The 19,854-nt window shown below is 61.4% G+C and overlaps 2 protein-coding genes across 4 annotated transcripts; both read right to left on the reverse strand.

Annotated features, from left to right (window-relative positions):
• Positions 1 to 481: 481 nt before the first annotated feature.
• FBXO46 (F-box protein 46) lies at positions 482 to 4,405 on the reverse strand. Of its 3 annotated transcripts, none has more exons than XM_090129934.1 (2): positions 4,304 to 4,405; positions 482 to 2,299 (listed from the first exon to the last, which is right to left on the reverse strand). In XM_090129934.1, exons 1-2 carry the CDS (start codon positions 4,374 to 4,376, stop codon positions 570 to 572), a joined length of 1,803 nt encoding a protein of 600 aa, XP_089986060.1. In that variant the 5' UTR covers positions 4,377 to 4,405; the 3' UTR covers positions 482 to 569. The 3 variants fall into 3 exon arrangements, with proteins under 3 accessions (XP_089986060.1, XP_089986059.1, XP_089986058.1); XM_090129933.1 differs by lacking the exon at positions 4,304 to 4,405 and adding an exon at positions 3,723 to 4,239; XM_090129932.1 differs by having other exon boundaries at positions 483 to 2,299; positions 4,308 to 4,385.
• Positions 4,406 to 5,993: 1,588 nt separating this feature from the next.
• Positions 5,994 to 19,311, reverse strand: GIPR (gastric inhibitory polypeptide receptor). Its single transcript, XM_090129874.1, has 13 exons — positions 19,215 to 19,311; positions 16,609 to 16,699; positions 16,389 to 16,496; positions 16,162 to 16,283; positions 15,430 to 15,557; positions 14,605 to 14,752; positions 12,640 to 12,799; positions 11,332 to 11,392; positions 11,164 to 11,233; positions 10,937 to 11,025; positions 8,790 to 8,928; positions 7,105 to 7,146; positions 5,994 to 6,182 (listed from the first exon to the last, which is right to left on the reverse strand). The coding sequence occupies exons 1-13, from the start codon at positions 19,254 to 19,256 to the stop codon at positions 5,994 to 5,996; spliced, it is 1,389 nt and encodes a 462-aa protein (XP_089986000.1). The 5' UTR covers positions 19,257 to 19,311.
• Between the last annotated feature and the right edge of the window lie 543 nt (positions 19,312 to 19,854).

Here is a 19,854-nt window from a genome sequence, read left to right on the forward strand (position 1 = left end):
CCCAACCATCCGACCACCCACCCAACCATCCACCCACCCGACAAACCATCCATCTACCCAAACAACCATCCAACCAACCACCCAACCAACCAACTGACCAATCAACCACCCAACCAATCAACAAGCCAATCAACAACCAAACCATCCGAACACCCACCCAACCATCCACCCACCCACCCAACCATCCATCTACCCAAACAACCATCCAACCAACCAACCAATCAACCACCCAACCAATCAACAAACCAATCAATAAACAAACCAACCATCCAACCACCCACCCACCCAACCACCCATCTACCCAAACAACCATCCAACCAACCACCCACCCAACCAACCGACCAACCAACCACCCAACCAACCAGCAAACCAATCAACAACCCAACCATCCGACCACCCACCCACCCACCCGACCAACCATCCGACCGTCTCTTCTTTCCATTTTTTCTTCTTTTCTCAGCTTTTTTCTCCACTTTTTTTTCCTCCCCAGCCCCAACCTCCCTCCCCCCACCCCTCCCTCCTTCCTCCCCCACCGTTTTGGGGGTCCGGCGCCGTGTCCCCACGTTCCTTCACCTGCCATCATCACGGCGTGCCGCCGGGTGCACCCAGTTGTTGTCGTGCAGCCCCACGCGGCAGCCGGGCGCTTCCTTGTCGGGCCGGCGGCAGCACATCCAGTAGGAGCGGCCGTAAGGCAGGTCGTGGTGGTAGGGCTTGGGGTGCCATCGGCACAGCGACACGTCCCCCTTCTCGTAGTGCTTCTTGCACTGCTTGCAGGGATCGTCGCGATACAGCGGGTCGCGGTTCCAGCGCGAGTCGGTGGCTTGCACCCCAAACGTCTCGATGATGGATTTGAAGTAGTGGCAGGAACATTTGAGGGCGGCCAAGGTCTGGGTGGGCAGGTAGCTGAAAATCTTCACCATCACGTGCTCCGGCAGCAGCAGCATGTACTGCCGCGGCTCCAGCAGCCGCTGGATCTTGAAGCGGATCTCCAAGAAATCGTGCGACACGTGGCGGTACAGACGGCACAGCGACGGGTCGGCGGCGGCGGGCGGTGCTTCCTCCTGTGCCTCCATCCCCGGCCCCGTTTGGTTCGTGTCCTCAGCACCGGGCAGGAGGAAGAGCTGTCCCGGGGGCGGCGGGTCCTCCTGCGGCGCCGCCAAGCGCACCGTCTCCTCCTTCACCTTCTTGGTGCTGTCTTTGCCGAAGAAGACGCACTGATCCACCACCCCCGTCACCACCACGTCCACGTGGAAGCCGGACACGCAGTCCCGTGCCACTGCTGCCGTTTCACCCGCCGTCCCCTCGGAGCCATCAGCCTTGCTGCTGCCCGCCGCCCCTTCGCCGCACGGCACGGCCACGTCAGCACCGTCGCGGTCAGCGTTGGGCGCCGCGTTGGCCAACAAGAACTCAACGTTGGTGGGGAGCTGATCACGGGAGGGGCTGATGAGCTGATAGAGATCACAGGTGATCTTGTCCTTGGCGCGGGTGCCACCACCTCCACCCGTGAACACACAACCGGGCCGCCCACTGGTGCTCACTGGCTCCCCGGATGCGGTGCTGGCGCGGCCGTCGCGAGCGCTGGAGATGCGGAAGGCGATGCGGACTTCGCCCGGTGCTGCTGTCGCCGTTGCTGCCGTGGTGCTGGCACAGTCACCGCTGGGGTGACACAGCCCGTTGTGCCGCCCGCCGGCGCGTTGCCGTGACTCAAAGTGTGCCACGGCCTCGGCCACACGGCTGCAGTCGGTGCCCGGCGGTGCCGGCGGCCCTTTGGCGTCACCGTTCACCTCCATCAAGCTCTGCACGGCCAACGCCGCCCGCTGCTCCACCAACGCCACCATTTCGGCCACAGAAAGAGGGTCCGGGGCTTCACCATCCCCCTCGTGATTGGGGGTCTTACCGGGCTGGTGGCAACGCCGGCGCCGTTTGGCTTTGGAGCTCTCGCTGCCCCAGTTTCCCTTCACCTTCATGGTGTTGGCGCGACCGCCGGCGCCGCCGCATTGGTGGGCCACGAAAAATGCCACTTTCTCTTTGGTGTTGCCAGGTTTGATGACGTACCACGTGTCCAGCAACACGCGGCCTTCCTCTGCCGGTGCGGCGGGGAGAGGGGGGGGGGTGTTCTCGGAGGGTCCTTGGGCGCTGGGGGGGTCCTCGGGGGGACGGCACGGCTTCCGGGTAGGGACGGGGACGGGGCATGGCTTGTTCTGGGTATAGGTGCCAAAAGGACGGGGACACCAGAGCTGGAGGTGGGGGAAGGTGTTGGGCTCCATCAGGGCCGCATGGCAGAGCGGCGGGGGCCGGCCTGAGGAGAGACGGGGATGTCAGCACGGCCCTGGGGATGCGATGGGGATGTTTGGGATGGGGTGGGGATGTTAGTGGGGGTGGGATCAATGGGGGTGGGGTGGAAATGGGATGAGGATGTTGGTTGGGGTGAGATGGGATGGGAACATTAGAAGGGATGGGATGGGGACATCAGTGGGAGTGGGATGGGGATGGAATCAACGGGGCTGGGATAAAAATGGGATGAGGACATTGGTTGGGATGGGATGGGATTATTATATGGGGACATCAGTGGGGGTAGGATGGGGATGGGGATGTTGGTTGGAATGGGATGGGGATGGGATGGGAACATTAGTAGGGATGGGATGGGGACATCAGTGAGGGTGGGATGGGGATGTTGGTTGGAATGGGATGGAGATGGGATGGGAACATTAGTAGGGATGGGATGGGGATGGGACGGGAACATTAATAGGAATGGGATGGGGATGGGATGGGAACATTAATAGGAATGGGATGGGGATGGGATGGGAACATTAATAGGGATGGGATGGGGATGGGAACATTAGTAGGAATGGGATGGGGACATCAGTGAGGGTGGGATGGGGATGGAATGGGGATGTTGGTTGGGATGGGATGGGAACATTAGTAGGAATGGGATGGGGATGGGATGGGAACATTAGTAGGAATGGGATGGGGACATGAGTGAGGGTGGGATAGGGATGGAATGGGAACATTGGTTGGGATGGGGTGGGGATGGAGACATTAGTAGGGATGGGATGGCGACGTTTGGGATGGGAATGGCACGGGGATGGGATGGGGACATGAGCAGGGCTGGAGGAGACAGTATGGTGATATGATAGGATTGATGGGGACAGCGTAGGGATGTTAATGGGGATGGCACTGGGGACAGTGCTGGAGGGGACGTTGTGGGGACATCATGGGGCTGAGGGAGACATGGGGACATTAGTGGGACTGGTGGGGACAGAGTGGGGTTGGGATGGGGATGTTGACGGGGACGGCACGGGGAGGAGGCAGGGATGCTAACGGGGCTGTTGGGGACGGTGTGGGGGGATTTAAGGGGATGGCAAAGGGGGTGGGATGGGGACATTATGGGAACACTGTGGGGATGGGGAGACTATAGGGACATCAATAGGTCTGGGGGAGGGGGGGGGGGGCATGGATGGCACCAAAAGAGACAACAATGGGGACAGCATGGGGGTGAGGGGACGGGATGGGGACAAGGGGACACCATGGGGGGGGTGGGGACACCATGGGGACAGCACAGCGGTGGGGGGGGGTCACCATACGGACACCACGGGGGCTGCAGGGGGCACCACAGGGACCCTCACCCACCCTTCAGGCCCCGCCCCTCCTTAAGCCACGCCCCCTCCCACCTGTGCCCCGCCCCCTCCCACCTGTGCCCCCTCCCAGGCCCCGCCCCTCACCCGCACTGCGCGCTTCTGTCCCAGCGATGCCCGAAGCAGTTGTGGGGCGGGGCGTAGCGCTGTAGGCGTGGCTAATCACCGCTTAAAGCGGCGTCGCGCACCACGCTGGTGGGGCCCACCGCGGAGAGGGCGTGGCCCTTTTAACCGCCGCCGTTTGCCCGCGGCCAATCAGCGCGCGGCGTTCGGGCCATGCCCATATATGGACGGCGGCGGCGGCGGCGGCGGCGGCAGTGCGGCCTACGGAGCGGTGCCGCGCGAGGGGGCGTGGCCAAGCAAATGGGCGTGGTCACACGAAAGGGGGCGTGGTCAGACCGAGGGGCGTGGCCCTCCTCCAGGTCCCCGCGAGGATCCCACGCGCGACAGCGCCCCCAAACCCACACCGAATCCCCCCCCACTAAGGGCCGGGCCTCGAGGCCTAGCAGGCCTCACTAGGCCTCACCCTCCCCCTGCAGGCCCTCAAACACCGAGAATAGACTCCAGGACCGCCCCAAATCCGCCCCCCGCCCTCGCTCCCCGTTTCCCGGTGCTGTCTCCTTGCCGCCCTCACTCCCGGCTCCGCCCTCCCCCCGGCCCGGCCCCGCTCACCGGGCAGGTGCCGGGCGCGGCCGCTCCGCCTCTCTCCCCGCGCCGCTTCCGGGGTGGTGCTGTGCGCATGCGCAGAACGCCGCGCACAACGCGCCTGCGTGGCGCCGCGGTGCACGACGGGATAGCGAGTCCGCCGTTTACCTGCGCGCATGCGTGGCGCCGTCCGCTGGCTTTGCGCATGCGCCGCGTCTTTCGCCCCATCTACGCGTGCGCATAGCAAGGGATTCTGGGAGCTGTAGTTCAGAACGGTGGGGGAGGGAAGGAAAAAACGGCCGCCAAATCGCCCCCTCCCGCCCCCCCCCCCAAAAAAAGGCGTACACACGTGACGTCACACGAAGGCACTGAAGGACGTCACGTTTTGTTCTTTTGGGGTGGGGGGGCACAAAGGATTTTTCCCAGCACCTAAAAAAATAGAGACCCCCCCCCCCCCCCAAACTCCCAGACCCTCCCCAGAATCGAAAAGCAATGGGGACCCCCAGGACCCCCCCCCCGAACCTAAAGAAATCAGGGACTCCCTCCAGAACAGATAAGGGACCCCCCCCAGAATCCAAACATGCCCTACAGCCCCCCCCCCCCCCCCAAAAAAAAAAAAAAAAAAGGTATTGGGGACCCCCCCCAGACCCCCCCAGGTTTTAGGGACCGCCCCCAGACCCAACGGTTGTTATGGACCCCCCCCATACTCCCCCATCTCAACACCCCAAAACATTGCGGACCCCCCCCCCAGAGACCCCAAAGGTTTCAGGATCCCCCAGAAACCCCCAGCACTGAGGACCCCCCCCCAAAACCCACAAAGGTATCAGGGACCTCCCCTTGTGCCCCCCCCCCCCCCAGACCACCAAGACATTGGGGACCCCCCCCCCGCCCCCCCCAGACCCCAAATGTTTCAGGGCCGTCCCCCAGAATCCCACCACCACCCACCCAAAGATATTGTGGACCCCCTCCAAACCCCCCAACGGCATCGGGGACCCCCCCCCCCCAGATCCCAAAGGCATTGGTGACCCCCCCCCAAACTCCCACAGGTGTTACGGATCCCCCCCCCCTCCCAAACCCCCACAGATGCCAGAGATCCCCCCCAAAAGCCCAGAACTCCCCCCTCAAACCCACAACGGCATTGGGACCCCCCCCCCCTCCCAGACCCCAAAAGTGTCACAGACCCCCCCTGGAACCCAAAGGTATTGATGACCCCCCCCCACACACCCCCAAAAGTTTTAGGAACCCCCCCCCCCAGATCCCAAAGTCATTGGGCCCCCCTCCCCTCCCCCCCCAGATCCCAAAGTCATTGGAACCCCCTCCCCTCCCCCCCCCAGATCCCAAAGTCATTGGAACCCCCTCCCCTCCCCCCCCCCGATCACAAAGTCACTGGGACCCCCTCCCCTCCCCCCCCCAGATTCCAAAGTCATTGGGACCCCTCCTCCCCCAGATCCCAAAGTCATTGGGACCCCCTCCCCCCCCAGATCCCAAAGTCACTGGGATCCCCTCCCCCCCCCGATCCCAAAGTCATTGGGACCCCCTCCCCTCCCCCCCCCAGATCCCAAAGTCATGGGAACCCCCTCCCCTCCCCCCCCAGATCCCAAAGTCATTGGGACCACCTCCCCTCCCCCCCCAGATCCCAAAGTCACTGGGACCCCCTCCCCTCCCCCCCCAGATCCCAAAGTCACTGGGACCCCCTCCCCTCCCCCCCACCCCTCAGCAGCAGCTCTCGGCCAGGGGGTGCCCTGCGGGGTCCCGGGGTGCGGGGTGGGGGTGTGCCCCCCCCACGGCCACATAGCGGTTGGGGCGCCGGGGGGGTCCACGGGGGGGTCTGCGAGTGGTGTGGGGTGGGCAGGAGGCTGCCAAGCGGCACCGCTGCCACCCGCGGCGCACTTCTGCCTGCACCTGGGGGGGGCACAGGGTCATATCACGACATATCACGACATACCGTGACGTATTGCGTGGCTCAACACAACCCGATGCAATGTGTCATGTCATATCACAATATGACGCAACACATGGTGATATATCGCGACGTATCGCATGTCTCAACACAACACAGTGCAACATGACACGTCATATCACAACCTGACATGACACAAGGTGATATATTGCGACATATTGTGACATATCGTGATATATCGCAACATATCGCATCTCAATATAATCCAATGCGACATGTCATATCACAACATGGCAACATATTGCAACATATCACATGGCTCAACGCAATCCAATGCAAAATGTCATGTCATATCAAGACATCATGCGACACATGGTGACATATCGCAACATATCAGCTGTCATGACATACCACACTGTACCACGACACAGCACATCATAACACATTATGATATATCATGACATATTACAACACATCATGTCACAACATGACATATGACATCACAACACACCATTCCACATCGTTTGCTGTGACATATTGTGATATATTGCAACAGCTCACACCACACCATGACCCATCATGCCATATCACATTATATCATGATGTATCATGACCTATCATGACACATCACAACACGTCTTGACATTGTGACAATTTCTACCCTTAATGATTCCACAATCTCATGTATATCACCACATATCACGACATATCACGACACGCTGCAATGTCACACCACTGTGCCACGCATGATGCAGCCTGGCGTGTTGCGATATGTTGCGATATGTCACGACATGGCCCGACAGAGCATGGCACGCTGTACGTCACGACAAATCACCATCGCAACACACGCGTCGCGACATACAGCCACATGTCGCGACATAGTGCCACATGTCATGACACATGGACCCACGTCGTGACGCGCACCTCCTTGTTGACAAAGCAGTAGAGGACGCTGACAATGAGGCCCTGGGGGGGACAGCAAGTCTTGCTCCCCCCCCCATTACATCCCCCCATGGACCCCCCCTCCCCTCCATTTCCCCCATGACCCCCCGTGGCCCCCCATGACCCCCCTCCCCCCATAGACCCCCCCATAGACCCCCCACTCCCCCCCTCTCCCCTCCATTTCCTCCATGACTCCCCCATGACCCCCAAGACCCCCCCATTTCACCCCATAGCCCCCCCCATAGACCCCCCCACCCCTCACCCCTTACAGCCCCCCCCACCCCCATACCCCCCATCCTCTCACTTCCCCCCCCCTTCGCCCCATGACCCCCCATGACCCCCAAGACCCCCCCATTTCACCCCCATAGACCCCCCCATTTCACCCCATAGACCCCCCCACTGACCCCCCCATAGACCCTCCCATAGACCCCCCCCAACCCCCCTCCCCTCCATTTCCCCCATGACCCCCCATGGCCCCCCCATGACCCCCAAGACCCCCCCATTTCACCCCATAGACCCCCCCATTGACCCCCCATAGACCCCCCCTCCCCTCCATTTCCCCCATGACCCCCCCATAACCCCCAAAACCCCCCCATTCCTCCCCATAGCCTCCCCCATAGACCCCCCCACCCCTCACCCCTTACAGCCCCCCCCCACCCCGATACCCCCCATCCTCCCACCTCCCCCCCCCTTCGCCCCATGACCCCCCATGACCCCCAAGACCCCCCCATTCCCCCCCATAGACTCCCCCATAGACCCCCCCCTCCATTTCCCCCATGACCCCCCCATGACCCCCAAGACCCCCCCATTTCACCCATTTCACCCCCATAGACCCCCCCATAGACCCCCCACTCCCCCCCTCTCCCCTCCATTTCCCCCATGACTCCCCCATGACCCCCAAGACCCCCCCCATTTCACCCCCATAGACCCCCCCTTAGACCCCCCCATAGACCCCCCCAAACCCCCCTCCCCTCCATTTCCCCCATGACCCCCCATGGCCCCCCCATGACCCCCAAGACCCCCCCATTTCACCCCATAGCCCCCCCCATAGACCCCCCCACCCCTCACCCCTTACAGCCCCCCCCACCCCCATACCCCCCATCCTCTCACTTCCCCCCCCCTTCGCCCCATGACCCCCCATGACCCCCAAGACCCCCCCATTTCACCCCCATAGACCCCCCCATTTCACCCCATAGACCCCCCCATTGACCCCCCCATAGACCCTCCCATAGACCCCCCCAACCCCCCCTCCCCTCCATTTCCCCCATGACCCCCCATGGCCCCCCCATGACCCCCAAGACCCCCCCATTTCACCCCATAGCCCCCCCCATAGACCCCCCACCCCTTACAGCCCCCCCCCACCCCCATACCCCCCATCCTCTCACTTCCCCCCCCCTTCGCCCCATGACCCCCCATGACCCCCAAGACCCCCCCATTTCACCCATTTCACCCCCATAGACCCCCCCATAGACCCCCCCTCCCCTCCTTTCCCCCATGACCCCCCATGACCCCCCCATAACCCCCAAAACCCCCCCATTTCACCCCATAGCCCCCCCCATAGCCCCCCCCCAACCCCTCACCCTTTACAGACCCCCCCCCACCCCCACTCCCCCAACCCCCCCCCACCTCACCTCCCCCCCCCCCACCCAAAGACCCCCCCCCCCAACCTGGCAGGACGAGAGCAGCAGCTGCAGGAAGAGCCGCACCAGGCGCACGGTGCCCCCCGCCCGCTCCTCCGCCAGCAGCGCGAACGCAGCTTCGTGCACCCCCAGCAGGGGGATGAGAGTCAACGTGGATTTGGCCAACCTGGGGAGGGGGGGGGGGTCGGGGGGGGGTCGAGGATAAAATTGGTCCGGGGGGAGGGGATGGGGGGGGGGGGCGCAGAGCGGAGATTGGGTGGGGATGTGGGGAGTGCGTGGGGAAATCGGCATAGGGATTGGGGGGGTCTATGGGGGTGAAATGGGGGGGGATATGGGGACGTGGATGGGGACATAGGAGGGATGGGGACATCATAGGGATTGGGGACATCATGGGGATGGGGACATTGTGGGGACATGGGTGGGGATGTGGATGGGGACATTGTGGGGATGGGGACACGGATGGGGACACTACAGGGATGGGAACATTGTGGGGATCGGGACACAGATGGGGACACTACAGAGATGGGGACATTGTGGGGATGGGGATGGGAATGGGGACACTACTGGGATGGGACACGGATGGGGACACTACAGGGATGGGGACATCATAGGGATTGGGGACATGGATGGGGACACTGTAGGGATGGGGACACAGATGGGGACACTACAGGGATGGGAACATTGTGGGGATCGGGACACAGATGGGGACACTACAGGGATGGGACACGGATGGGGACATAGGAGGGATGGGGACATCATAGGGATTGGGGACATCATAGGGATTGGGGACATGGGTGGGGACATGGATGGGGACATTGTGGGGATGGGGACACAGATGGGGACACTACTGGGATGGGACACGGATGGGGACATAGGAGGGATGGGGACATCATAGGGACTGGGGACATCGTAGGGATTGGGGACGTGGGTGGGGACACTGTAGGGATGGGGACACAGATGGGGACACTACCGGGATGGGGACATTGTGGGGATGGGGATGGGAATGGGGACACTACGGGGATGGGACACGGATGGGGACATAGGAGGGATGGGGACATAGGAGGGATGGGGACATCATAGGGATTGGGGACATGGATGGGGACACTGTAGGGATGGGGACACAGACGGGGACACTACAGGGATGGGGACATTGTGGGGATGTGGATGGGAATGGGGACACTACAAGGATGGGGACATGGATGGGGACATCTTGGGGACATGGATGGGACACGGATGGGGACATTGTAGGTATGGGGACATGGATGGGGATGTGGATGGGAATGGGGACATTACAGGGATGAGGACACAGAAAGGGACACTACAGGGATGGGGACATGGATGGGGACATCTTGGGGACATGGATGGGACACGGATGGGGACACTGTAGGGATGGGAACACAGATGGGGACGTAGATGGGGACATTACAGGGATATAGATGGGGATGGTGACACGGATGGGGACACTGAAGGGATGGGGACATCATAGGGATGGGGACGTGGATGGGGACGTGGATGGGACATGCTTGGGGACATCGTATGTGTGGGCACACGCGTGGGACACACTTGGGGACATGTCATGGATGAGGACACGCACAGGAACACTCTTGGGGACACGGGGACATGGATGGGGACACACCTGGGAGCACACTTCACGCACATCCCCAGTGTCCCCATGCCCACAATGTCCCCATGTCCCTCCATGTCCCCACGTCCCCCAGCACACTCCTATGACACCACATCCCCCCCGGTGTCCCCATGCATGTCCCCATGTCCCCAAGCACATCCCAGTGTCCCCATGGCCCCCAGTGACCCATATCCCCATGTCCCCAAATCCCCCCAGTGCCTCCCACGTCCCCCACTGTCCCCATGTCCCCCAGTGCCCCCCAAAGTGTCCCCGTGTCCCCATGCACATCCCACTGTCCCCATGTCCCCTGATATCCCCATCTCCCCACATCCCCCAGTGCCCCCCAAGTCCCAAAGTGTCCCCACGCACATCCCAATGTCCCCACATCCCCCAGTCCCCCCCAAGTCCCCCACTGTCCCCACCTCCCCACATCCCCCAGCGACCCCATGTCCCCACGCACATCTCGGTGTCCCCACATCCCCACACCCCCCCATTGTCCCCATGCCCCCTGTTAACCCCACACCCCTCAGTGTCACCCCCGTGTCCCCACCTGACCCTGCAGTCCCCTCGGGCCACCTGGTGGGCCCTCACTTTGGCCACCAGGATGCGGACGATGCGCACAAACACCACGAAATTCACCTGCAGCGTCACCGGATTGGGGGGGACAAGCGGGGTCACCCCACGTGTCACCCCCCCCCCCCACCACGTGTCACACACCATGACCCCCAGCCCCTCCCTCCTCCTCCTCCCCCCCCTCCCCCACCACGTGTCACCCACCGCCACGGCCATCAGGATGGGGCAACGGATGATCCACCAAACTGCTGCCTTCTCGTTCCTCTCCCAACACCTACAAATGGGGACAAGGCTCAGCGGTGTCCCCAACACCGTCGGGGGACGGCAGTGTCCCCAATGTGTGACACAAGGGGGGAGGGGAGGGGGACTCACCCCTCGTTCTCGTAGAGGTAACGCACCACCACCCACGGCACCACGAAGAGCACGGGGGCTCCTGTGGGGTCAGGTTGGGGATACGGGGTTGGGGAGTTGGGGACACGGGGTTGGGGACATGGGGATGGGGTTGGGGACGTGGGGTTGGGAGCATGGGGATGGAGCTGGTGACATGGGGTTGGGAGCACGGGGATGGGGTTGGGGACATGGGGACATGGGGATGGATGGGGTTGGGGACATGAGGACAGGGTTGGGAATGTGGGGATGGAGTTGGGGACATGGGGATGGGGTTGGGGACATGGGGATGGATGGGGTTGGGGACATGAGGACAGGGTTGGGGACTTGGGGATGGAGTTGGGGACATGGGGATGGGGTTGGGGACATGGGGACATTGGGATGGATGGGGTTGGGGACATGAGGACAGGGTTGGGGATGTGGGGATGGAGTTGGGGACATGGGGATGGGGTTGGGGACATGGGGACATTGGGATGGATGGGGTTGGGGACATGAGGACAGGGTTGGGGATGTGGGGATGGAGTTGGGGACATGGGGATGGGGTTGGGGACATGGGGACATGGGGATGGTAACACTGGATGGGGACATGGGGTGGGGACGTGGGATGTTGGATAGGGATGTGGGGACGAGGTGATGGGGATGGGGACACTGGATGGGGACATGGGGTGGGGGCAATGGATGGGGACATGAGGATGGGGACACGGGACACTGGAGGGGACATGGGACATTGGATGGGGACACTGGATGGGGACGTGCGGCATTGCTTGGGGACACTGGATGGAATCATGGGGATGGGGACATGGGGATGGGGACATGGGACGTTGGATGGAGACATTGGGATGTAGACGTGAGAAGAGGGATGTTGGATGGGGACAGGGAATGGGGACATGGGATGTTGGAAGGGGACATGGGGATGAAGGACATGGGATGGGGACATGGGATGGGGACATGGGAATGGAGCTAGGGATATGGGATTGGGGTTGGGGACATGGGAAGAGGGACATGGGATGGGGACACGGGATGGGGACATGGGATGTTGGATGGGGACATGGGATGGGGACATGGAATAAGGACATGGGATGTCGGATGGGGACATGGGAAGAGGGACATGGGATGGGCACATGGGATGGGGACATGGGATGTTGGATGGGGACATGGGATGGGCACATGGGATGGGGACATGGGATGTTGGATAGGGACATGGAATACTGGGTACAGACATTGGATGGGGACATTGGATATAGGGCTGGGGACATGGGGTCATGGGGATGTGGGGACACGGGGCCACCTCACCCCATCCGAGCAGCAGGAAGGCGGGGAGGCAGCGGTCACCCGAAAAGGTGGCAAGGACCAGCAGCTTGTGCAGGAACAGCCCCTCGGCCAGCAGCCACCCGTAGTTGGCCCCGACGCAGTACTGAGTCAGTGCCTGTGCCAGCCGGCACCCGGCCACCGCCTGCGGGGACAGCGGGGTGGCACTGGGGTGGTGGTGGTGACACCGGTGGTGGTGTGGTGGTGGTGGTGTGAGTGGGATGGTCACGGTGGTGTTGATGGTATTGGGGTGGAAGCAACGTGGTGGAATCAAGATGGTGGCATCAGTGTGGTGGAACCAACGTGGTGGTGGAACCAACGTGGTGGTGGAACCAACGTGGTGGCATCAACATGGTGGCATCAGTGTGATGAAACCAACGTGGTGGAATCAATGTGGTGGAACCAAGGTGGTGGTGGTGGAACCAACGTGGTGGAATCAACGTGGTGGAACCAACGTGGTGGTGAAACCAACGTGGTGGTGAAACCAACGTGGTGGTGAAACCAACGTGGTGGAACCAAGGTGGTGGTGGTGGAACCAACATGGTGGAACCAACGTGGTGGAACCAACGTGGTGGAACCAAAGTGGTGGTGGAACCAACGTGGTGGCATCACTGTGATGGAACCAACGTGGTGGAACCAACGTGGTGGCATCAATGTCACGGTGACATCGTCATAGCAGCACCAACGTGGTGGTGGCATCAATGCGGTGGCACCAACGTGGTGGAACCAATATGGTGGAACCAACATGGTGGCATCAGTGTGGTGGAACCAAAGTGGTGGTGGTGGAACCAACGTGGTGGAACCAACGTGGTGGCATCAATGTGGTGGCACCAATGCCACGGTGACGTCGCCATAGAGGCACCAACGTGGTGGTGGCATCAATGCAGTGGCACCAACGTGGTGGCCACCAATGTCATGGTGACATCAACGTGGTGGCATCAACATCTTGGTGACATTGTGGCACAGTGGCACCCATGTGGTGGCATCAATGTCACAGCGACGTCGTCATAGCGGCATCAATATTGTGGCACCATCTTGGGTGACCCCAACCCTTGGTGACCTCAAATTTTGGGTCACTCCACCCACGGGTGAACCCAAACCTTCGATGATCCCAATCCTTGGGTTCTCCCCCACCCATGGGTAACTCCAACCCTTGGTGACCCCAAATCTTGGATAATCCAACCCTTGGTGACCCCAAACCTTGGTGACCCCAAACCTTGGTGACCCTCATCCATGGGTATCTCACCTTGGTGACCCCAAACCTTGGTGACCCCAAACCTTGGTGACCCTCATCCATGGGTATCTCACCTTGGTGACCCCAACTTTTGGGTTCCACCACCCATGGATGACCCCAACCCTTGATGACCCCAACCCTTGGTGACCTCCAACATTTGGTGACCCCAATCCTTGGGTTCCCCCACTCTTCAGTGCCGCAATACTTGGTGACACCAACCCTTGATGACCCCAAATCTTGGATAACTCAACACTTGGTGACCCCAATCCTTGGTGACCTCATCTATAGGTACATCACTCTTTGTCACCCCAACTTTTGGGTTCTACCACCCATGGGTAACCCCAAATCTTGGTGACTCAACTCCTGGTTTCGCCAAACCTTGGATAACCCAACCCTTGGTGACCCCAAACTTTTGGTAACCCCAAACCTTGGATAACCCAACCTTTGGTGACCCCAACCCTTGGTGACCCCAACCTTTTGGTAGCCCCAACCCTTGGATAACCCAACTTTTGGTGACCCCAACCCTTGGTGACCCCAACTTTTGGTAACCCCAAACCTTGGATAACCCAACCCTTGAGTTCCTCCACTCTTCAACGCCTCGATTCTTCCTGACCCCAACCCATAGCTACCCCAAATTTTGGGCTCCCCCTGCCATGGGTCACCCCAACTTTTGGTGCCCCCCACCCTCTGTGCCCCCCCCCACCCCAGGCACCCACCTCCTGGCTCAGGACCTGAAGTGGGTCGGTGGTCCCGGGTCGCAGGTGGCGGTGCAGCAGAGCATCCCGTGTCAAAATGGCGCCCGCCCGCAGCACGAAGGAGAGGAACAGGTTGGCATGGATGTAGTTACGGGTGCACCGCAGGCGCCTGCGGGGATGGAGGGACCACCGGGCAGCACCCATGGGTGCCCCGCAGCACCCATGGGTGCCCCGACGGTGATTAACCCCACAGCTGCCCCACTGCACCTATAGGTGACCATGAAGTGCCTGATTCCATACCTGAAGAGCAGCAGTAGGAGGAGGGTGTGGGCAGCACCCATGGGTGCCCCGTAGCACCTATGGGTGCTCCGAAAGTGCTTAACCCCATAGGTGCTACGGGGGACCCAAACGTGCTCATGTAGAGCTCAGCCCCATAGGCACCCTATAGCACCCACAGGCTCCCCACAGCACCCAGGGGTGTCCCAAGGCACTTACTGGTGCTCCTGGGGTGCTCGCCCCCATAGGTGCTGCAGGGCACCCACGGGTGCTCATGTAGTGCTCAGCCCCACAGGTGCCCCAGAGCACCCTCAGATGCCACCTATGGGTGCTCTGACAGTGCTCAGCCCCATAGGCACCCCAAAGCACATATAGGCGCCTCACAGCACCCAAGGGTGCCCCATACCACCTACGGGTGCTGCTATAATGCTCAGCCCCACAGGCGCCCCACAGCACCCAAGGGTGCTCCATATCACCTGTGGGTGCTCCTGCAGCACTCAGCTCCACAAGCACCCCGCAGCACAAATAGGCGCCCCATAGCACCCATGGGTGCCCCCTGGGTGTCCGTACCTGAAGAGCAGCAGCAGGAGGAGGGCGAGGAGCAGGGAGACCAGGGACACCGAGTAACCCACGGTGTAAACCAGGCGGAACTGCTCCAGCAGCCAGGCCTGCCGCTGCATATCGCGACATATCACAGTCTATCACAATGTATCGCGATGTATCGCGACATATCACAATGAATCGTGACATGTCACGGTGTATCACGATGTATCGCAACATATCGTAACATGGCACGACATATCATGATGCGCCATCATGTATTGTGATATACTGTAATGCATTGCAATGTATCATGACAGATCATGGTGTATCGTGGCATATTGGACTGCATCGTGATAAATCGCGCCGTATCATGACATGTTGTGCCGTGTTGCAACATATCATATCGCGATACATCATGACATATCATGATGTATCATGATATATCGTGGCACATCATGACATATAGCACTGTATCACGACATATGGTGCCATATCATGACAAATCATGTTGTATCGTGACATGTCGTGCCGTATCATGCCATATAGTGCTGTATCTTGCCATATTGTGCCATATCATGCCATATCGCGCCATATCATGCCATACTATGCTGTATCATGCCATATCATTCCGTATCATTCCATATCATGACATATCACACCGTATCATGCCATATCGTGACATATCGTGCCATATCGTGACATATCATGCCATATCGTGACATATCGTGCCCTATCGCTCCGCACCACGCCGGCACCCACCTGCAGCGGCGTCTCCTGCTCCGTGTCCTCGCACTGCGAATGATCCCTCCAGGGCCGCCCGCTGCCGTCCGTCACCCATTGCCCATCGGGGCCACAGCGTCGCACCACCACCCCGCCCTGCACTGCCGCCACCACCGCGTCACCGCCGCCGCTCCCCTGGTGCCCCCGCCCCCCCTCTCCCCCCCTCCCCACCGCTCCCCCCCCCCCACACTGCCCCCCATCCTTACCTCGGTGGTGCCAGGGGAGGTACCACGGGCACGGGGCGGTGGCGGTGCTGTTGGGCGCCGCGTCCCCCCAGCACACGTACATGTCGAAGCTGCGGTTGCAGACGGGCCCTGATTTTTGGGGGGGGGGTGGGCGGAGAATCACAGGGGAGTCCCCCCTGGCAGTGCCGTCCCCCTCCCCCCGTCCCCCCCCCCCCCCCAAATCCCACCCCACTGCACTCACCGGGGGCCGGGGGGTCGTGGCGGAGGCGCAGCTCGCAGGCATGGCGGTACTGCTGCCAGGCGGCCAACGTGGCTGCGGCCGAGCGCTCAGCCTGCGTGGGGACAGGAGATGGGGGGGACGTCAGATGGGGGACATCACCATGGGGACATTGTGGGGACACCACCATGGGGACGTCAGCCTGGGGACATCGTTATGGGGACACTGATACGGGGACATTGACATGGGGACATTGTTATGGGGACGTCGCCATGAGGACACCGTCATGGGAACATTGATATGGGGACACCACCAAGGGGACATCGTTATGGGGACATCAGCCTGGGGACATCGTTATGGGGACACTGACATGGGGACATCGACATGGGGACACCACCAAGGGGACATCGTTACGGGGACACTGACATGGGGACATCGTTACGGGGACATCGCCATGAGGACACCGTCATGGGGACATTGATATGGGGACACCACCAAGGGGACATCGTTATGGAGACGTCGCCATGAGGACACCGTCATGGGGACATTGATATGGGGACACCACCAAGGGGACATCGTTATGGGGACATTGACATGGGGACAACACCAAGGGGACACCGTCATGGGGACATTGATATGGGGACAACACCAAGGGGACATCGTTATGGGGACATTGACATGGGGACATCGTTATGGGGACGTCACCATGAGGACACTGTCATGGGAACATTGATATGGGGACACTACCAAGGGGACATCGTTATGGGGACACTGACATGGGGACACTACCAAGGGGACATCATTACAGGGACATCATCATGAGAACATCGTTATGGGGACGTTGATTCGGGGCCAGTAAGGGGACACCACCATGGGGTCACCACCACGAGGACATCGTTATGGGGACATTAACATGGGGACATCGTTATGGGGACACTGACATGGGGACATCGACATGGGGACACCACCAAGGGGACATCGTTATGGGGACATTGACATGGGGACATCGTTATGGAGACGTCGCCATGAGGACACCGTCATGGGGACATTGATATGGGGACACCACCAAGGGGACATCGTTATGGGGACATTGATATGGGGACACTACCAAGGGGACATCATTACAGGGACATCATCATGAGAACATCGTTATGGGGACGTTGATTCGGGGCCAGTAAGGGGACACCACCATGGGGTCACCACCACGAGGACATCGTTATGGGGACATTAACATGGGGACATCGTTATGGGGACACTGACATGGGGACATCGTTATGGGGACATTGATTTGGGGCCAGTAAGGGGACACCACCATGGGGTCACCACCACAAGGACATCGTTACGGGGACATCGTTATGGGGACATTGATATGGGGACATCACCAAGGGGACATCGTTATGGGGACATCAGCCAGGGGACATCGTTATGGGGACATTGACATGGGGACATCGTTTATGGGGACATCGATTTGGGGCCAGTATGGGGACGTAGAAATGGGGACACCGCCATGGGGACGTCACTATGGGGGACATCAGCTTGGGGACATGGGGACACCGTTATGGGGACACCGAATTAAGGGCGCCACCATGGGGACATCGCTGGGGACACCAACATGGGGACAACACCATGGGGGGCAAACACCCCCCCCCCAGGATGCCACCCAGTGTCACCCACCCTATGGCTCACCATCCCCGTTACCCTGTGGGGCAATTGGGGGGTGGGGGGTCCTGGGGGTCCCAGAGGTGATGGGGGAGGGATGAGGGGGTCTGGGGGGGGTCTTGGGGGGGGGGGAGGCAGTGTTAATATGGCGGGGGGGGGGATTTGGGGATAGGGGATGAGGGGGGGTGGAGGGGTCCCTGTGGGAAGGTGGGGGGGGGGTGATGGAGGGGGTTGGGGGGGGGGTCCCAGGAGGCCTTGGGGAGGGAGGGGGGTCCTTGGGGGCGGGTTCCTGGGGGGGGGGGGGGTCTCAGGAGGGTGGGGGGTCCTTGGGGGAGGTCTTGGGGGGGTGGGGTCTCTGTGGATTTGGGGACAGGGGATGTAGGGATTATTGAGAGACCTTGGGGGGGGGGGGTCCAGGAAGCATTCGGGGGGGGGGGTTTAGGGGGAGTCTGGGGGGGTCCTGGGGGGGTCCTAGTGGTAATGGGGGGCAGTTGAGGATAGGTGATGTGAGGATGATGAGGAGGGGCTGGGGGGGGGTTCTTGGAAAATTTGGGGGGGGGTCGGGGGGGTGATAATGGAGGGGGTAATCTGGGGATGGGGGATGAGCGGGGGGGGCAGGTAAGGGGTCTGGGGGGGGGTCCTAGGAAGTTGTGAGGGGGGGGGTCCTGTGGGGTGTTGGAAGGGGTCTGTGGGGGGGGTCCCAGTTGTAATGAGGGGAGGGCCTGGGGGGGGGGGGCTGGGGTGGTCCTGAAGGGTCCAGGGGGTTCCTGGGGGGGGGGGGGGAGGGTGGGGGTCCCAGTAGTCTGAGGTGGGGGGGGGGAGGGGAAATTATAATGGGGGGAGGATTTGGGGACCTGGGGGTGAAAGGGGGGGGGGGGGGGGGCTCGGGGGGGGGTCTTGGTGCAAATGTGAGGAGCGGTGCCCGGGGGGGGGGGGACAAAGAAAGCGGGCGGGGGGGGGGCGATTCTCACCTCCACCCCACGCAGGACCCGGCGGAGCAGGGGGGGTCCCATGATACCGACGGTACCTTCGGTGCAATTGGGGGGGGGAGGGGGCGTAAAATCATCCCCCCCCATCCCACCCCCCCACGCGTCCCCCCGGTTTGGGCTCCGCTCTTAAAGGCGCCGCGCCCCCCCCCCCCCACCCCCCTTTTCCTCGTTACCCCCCCCCTCAACTCACCCCCCCCCCCCGGAGCGCTTTGACGCGTTTCGTTACCACGGAGCCGCCGGGAGGCACCGACGGGGCGGGCGAGAAGGTGGGGGGGGGGACAGGACCAGGACCCCCCCCCCCCATACCCCATAAACACCCCCCCGTCTTGCCCCCCCCCCCCAAAAAAAAGCTATCTCTATGCCCCCCCCCCCAATTTATAAACCCCCATCGTGCAGCCGTCGGGGGGGGGAAGCGGCACAAACAACCCCCCCTTCATGCGCACCCCCCCCTCTTCTTTATCCCCCCCCCCCCCGTTTTGCCCCCAACCCCCCCATGTCCCACCCCCCCATTCCAAAGTGCCCCCCCTGTGCCCCCCCCCAAATTTGTGCCCCCCTCCTCCATCCCATTGCCGCCCCCCACACACACACACACTGTGCCCCCCCTCCCCGCACCCAACTGCCC

This window comes from Phasianus colchicus, chromosome 38, assembly GCF_987193195.1.
Source record: "Phasianus colchicus chromosome 38, bPhaCol1.hap1.1, whole genome shotgun sequence".
NCBI lineage: Eukaryota > Metazoa > Chordata > Aves > Galliformes > Phasianidae > Phasianus > Phasianus colchicus.

Bases quoted from the DNA above. Each gene is read 5' to 3' on its own strand.
- GIPR (XM_090129874.1), bottom strand. From the start codon at position 19,256: ATGGGACCCCCCCTGCTCCGCCGGGTCCTGCGTGGGGTGGAG. The intron at 16,700-19,214 runs GTGAGAATCGCC...GTCCCCACGCAG, and splicing joins GGGTCCTGCGTGGGGTGGAG to GCTGAGCGCTCGGCCGCAGC. The intron at 15,558-16,161 runs GTGGGTGCCGGC...ACATTGTGATAG, and splicing joins AGCAGGAGACGCCGCTGCAG to ACTGTGATATGTCGCGATAT.
- FBXO46 (XM_090129934.1), bottom strand. From the start codon at position 4,376: ATGCGCACAGCACCACCCCGGAAGCGGCGCGGGGAGAGAGGCGGAGCG. The intron at 2,300-4,303 runs GCGGGGCCGGGC...GTCTCTCCTCAG, and splicing joins GCCCGGCACCTGCCCGGTGA to GCCGGCCCCCGCCGCTCTGC.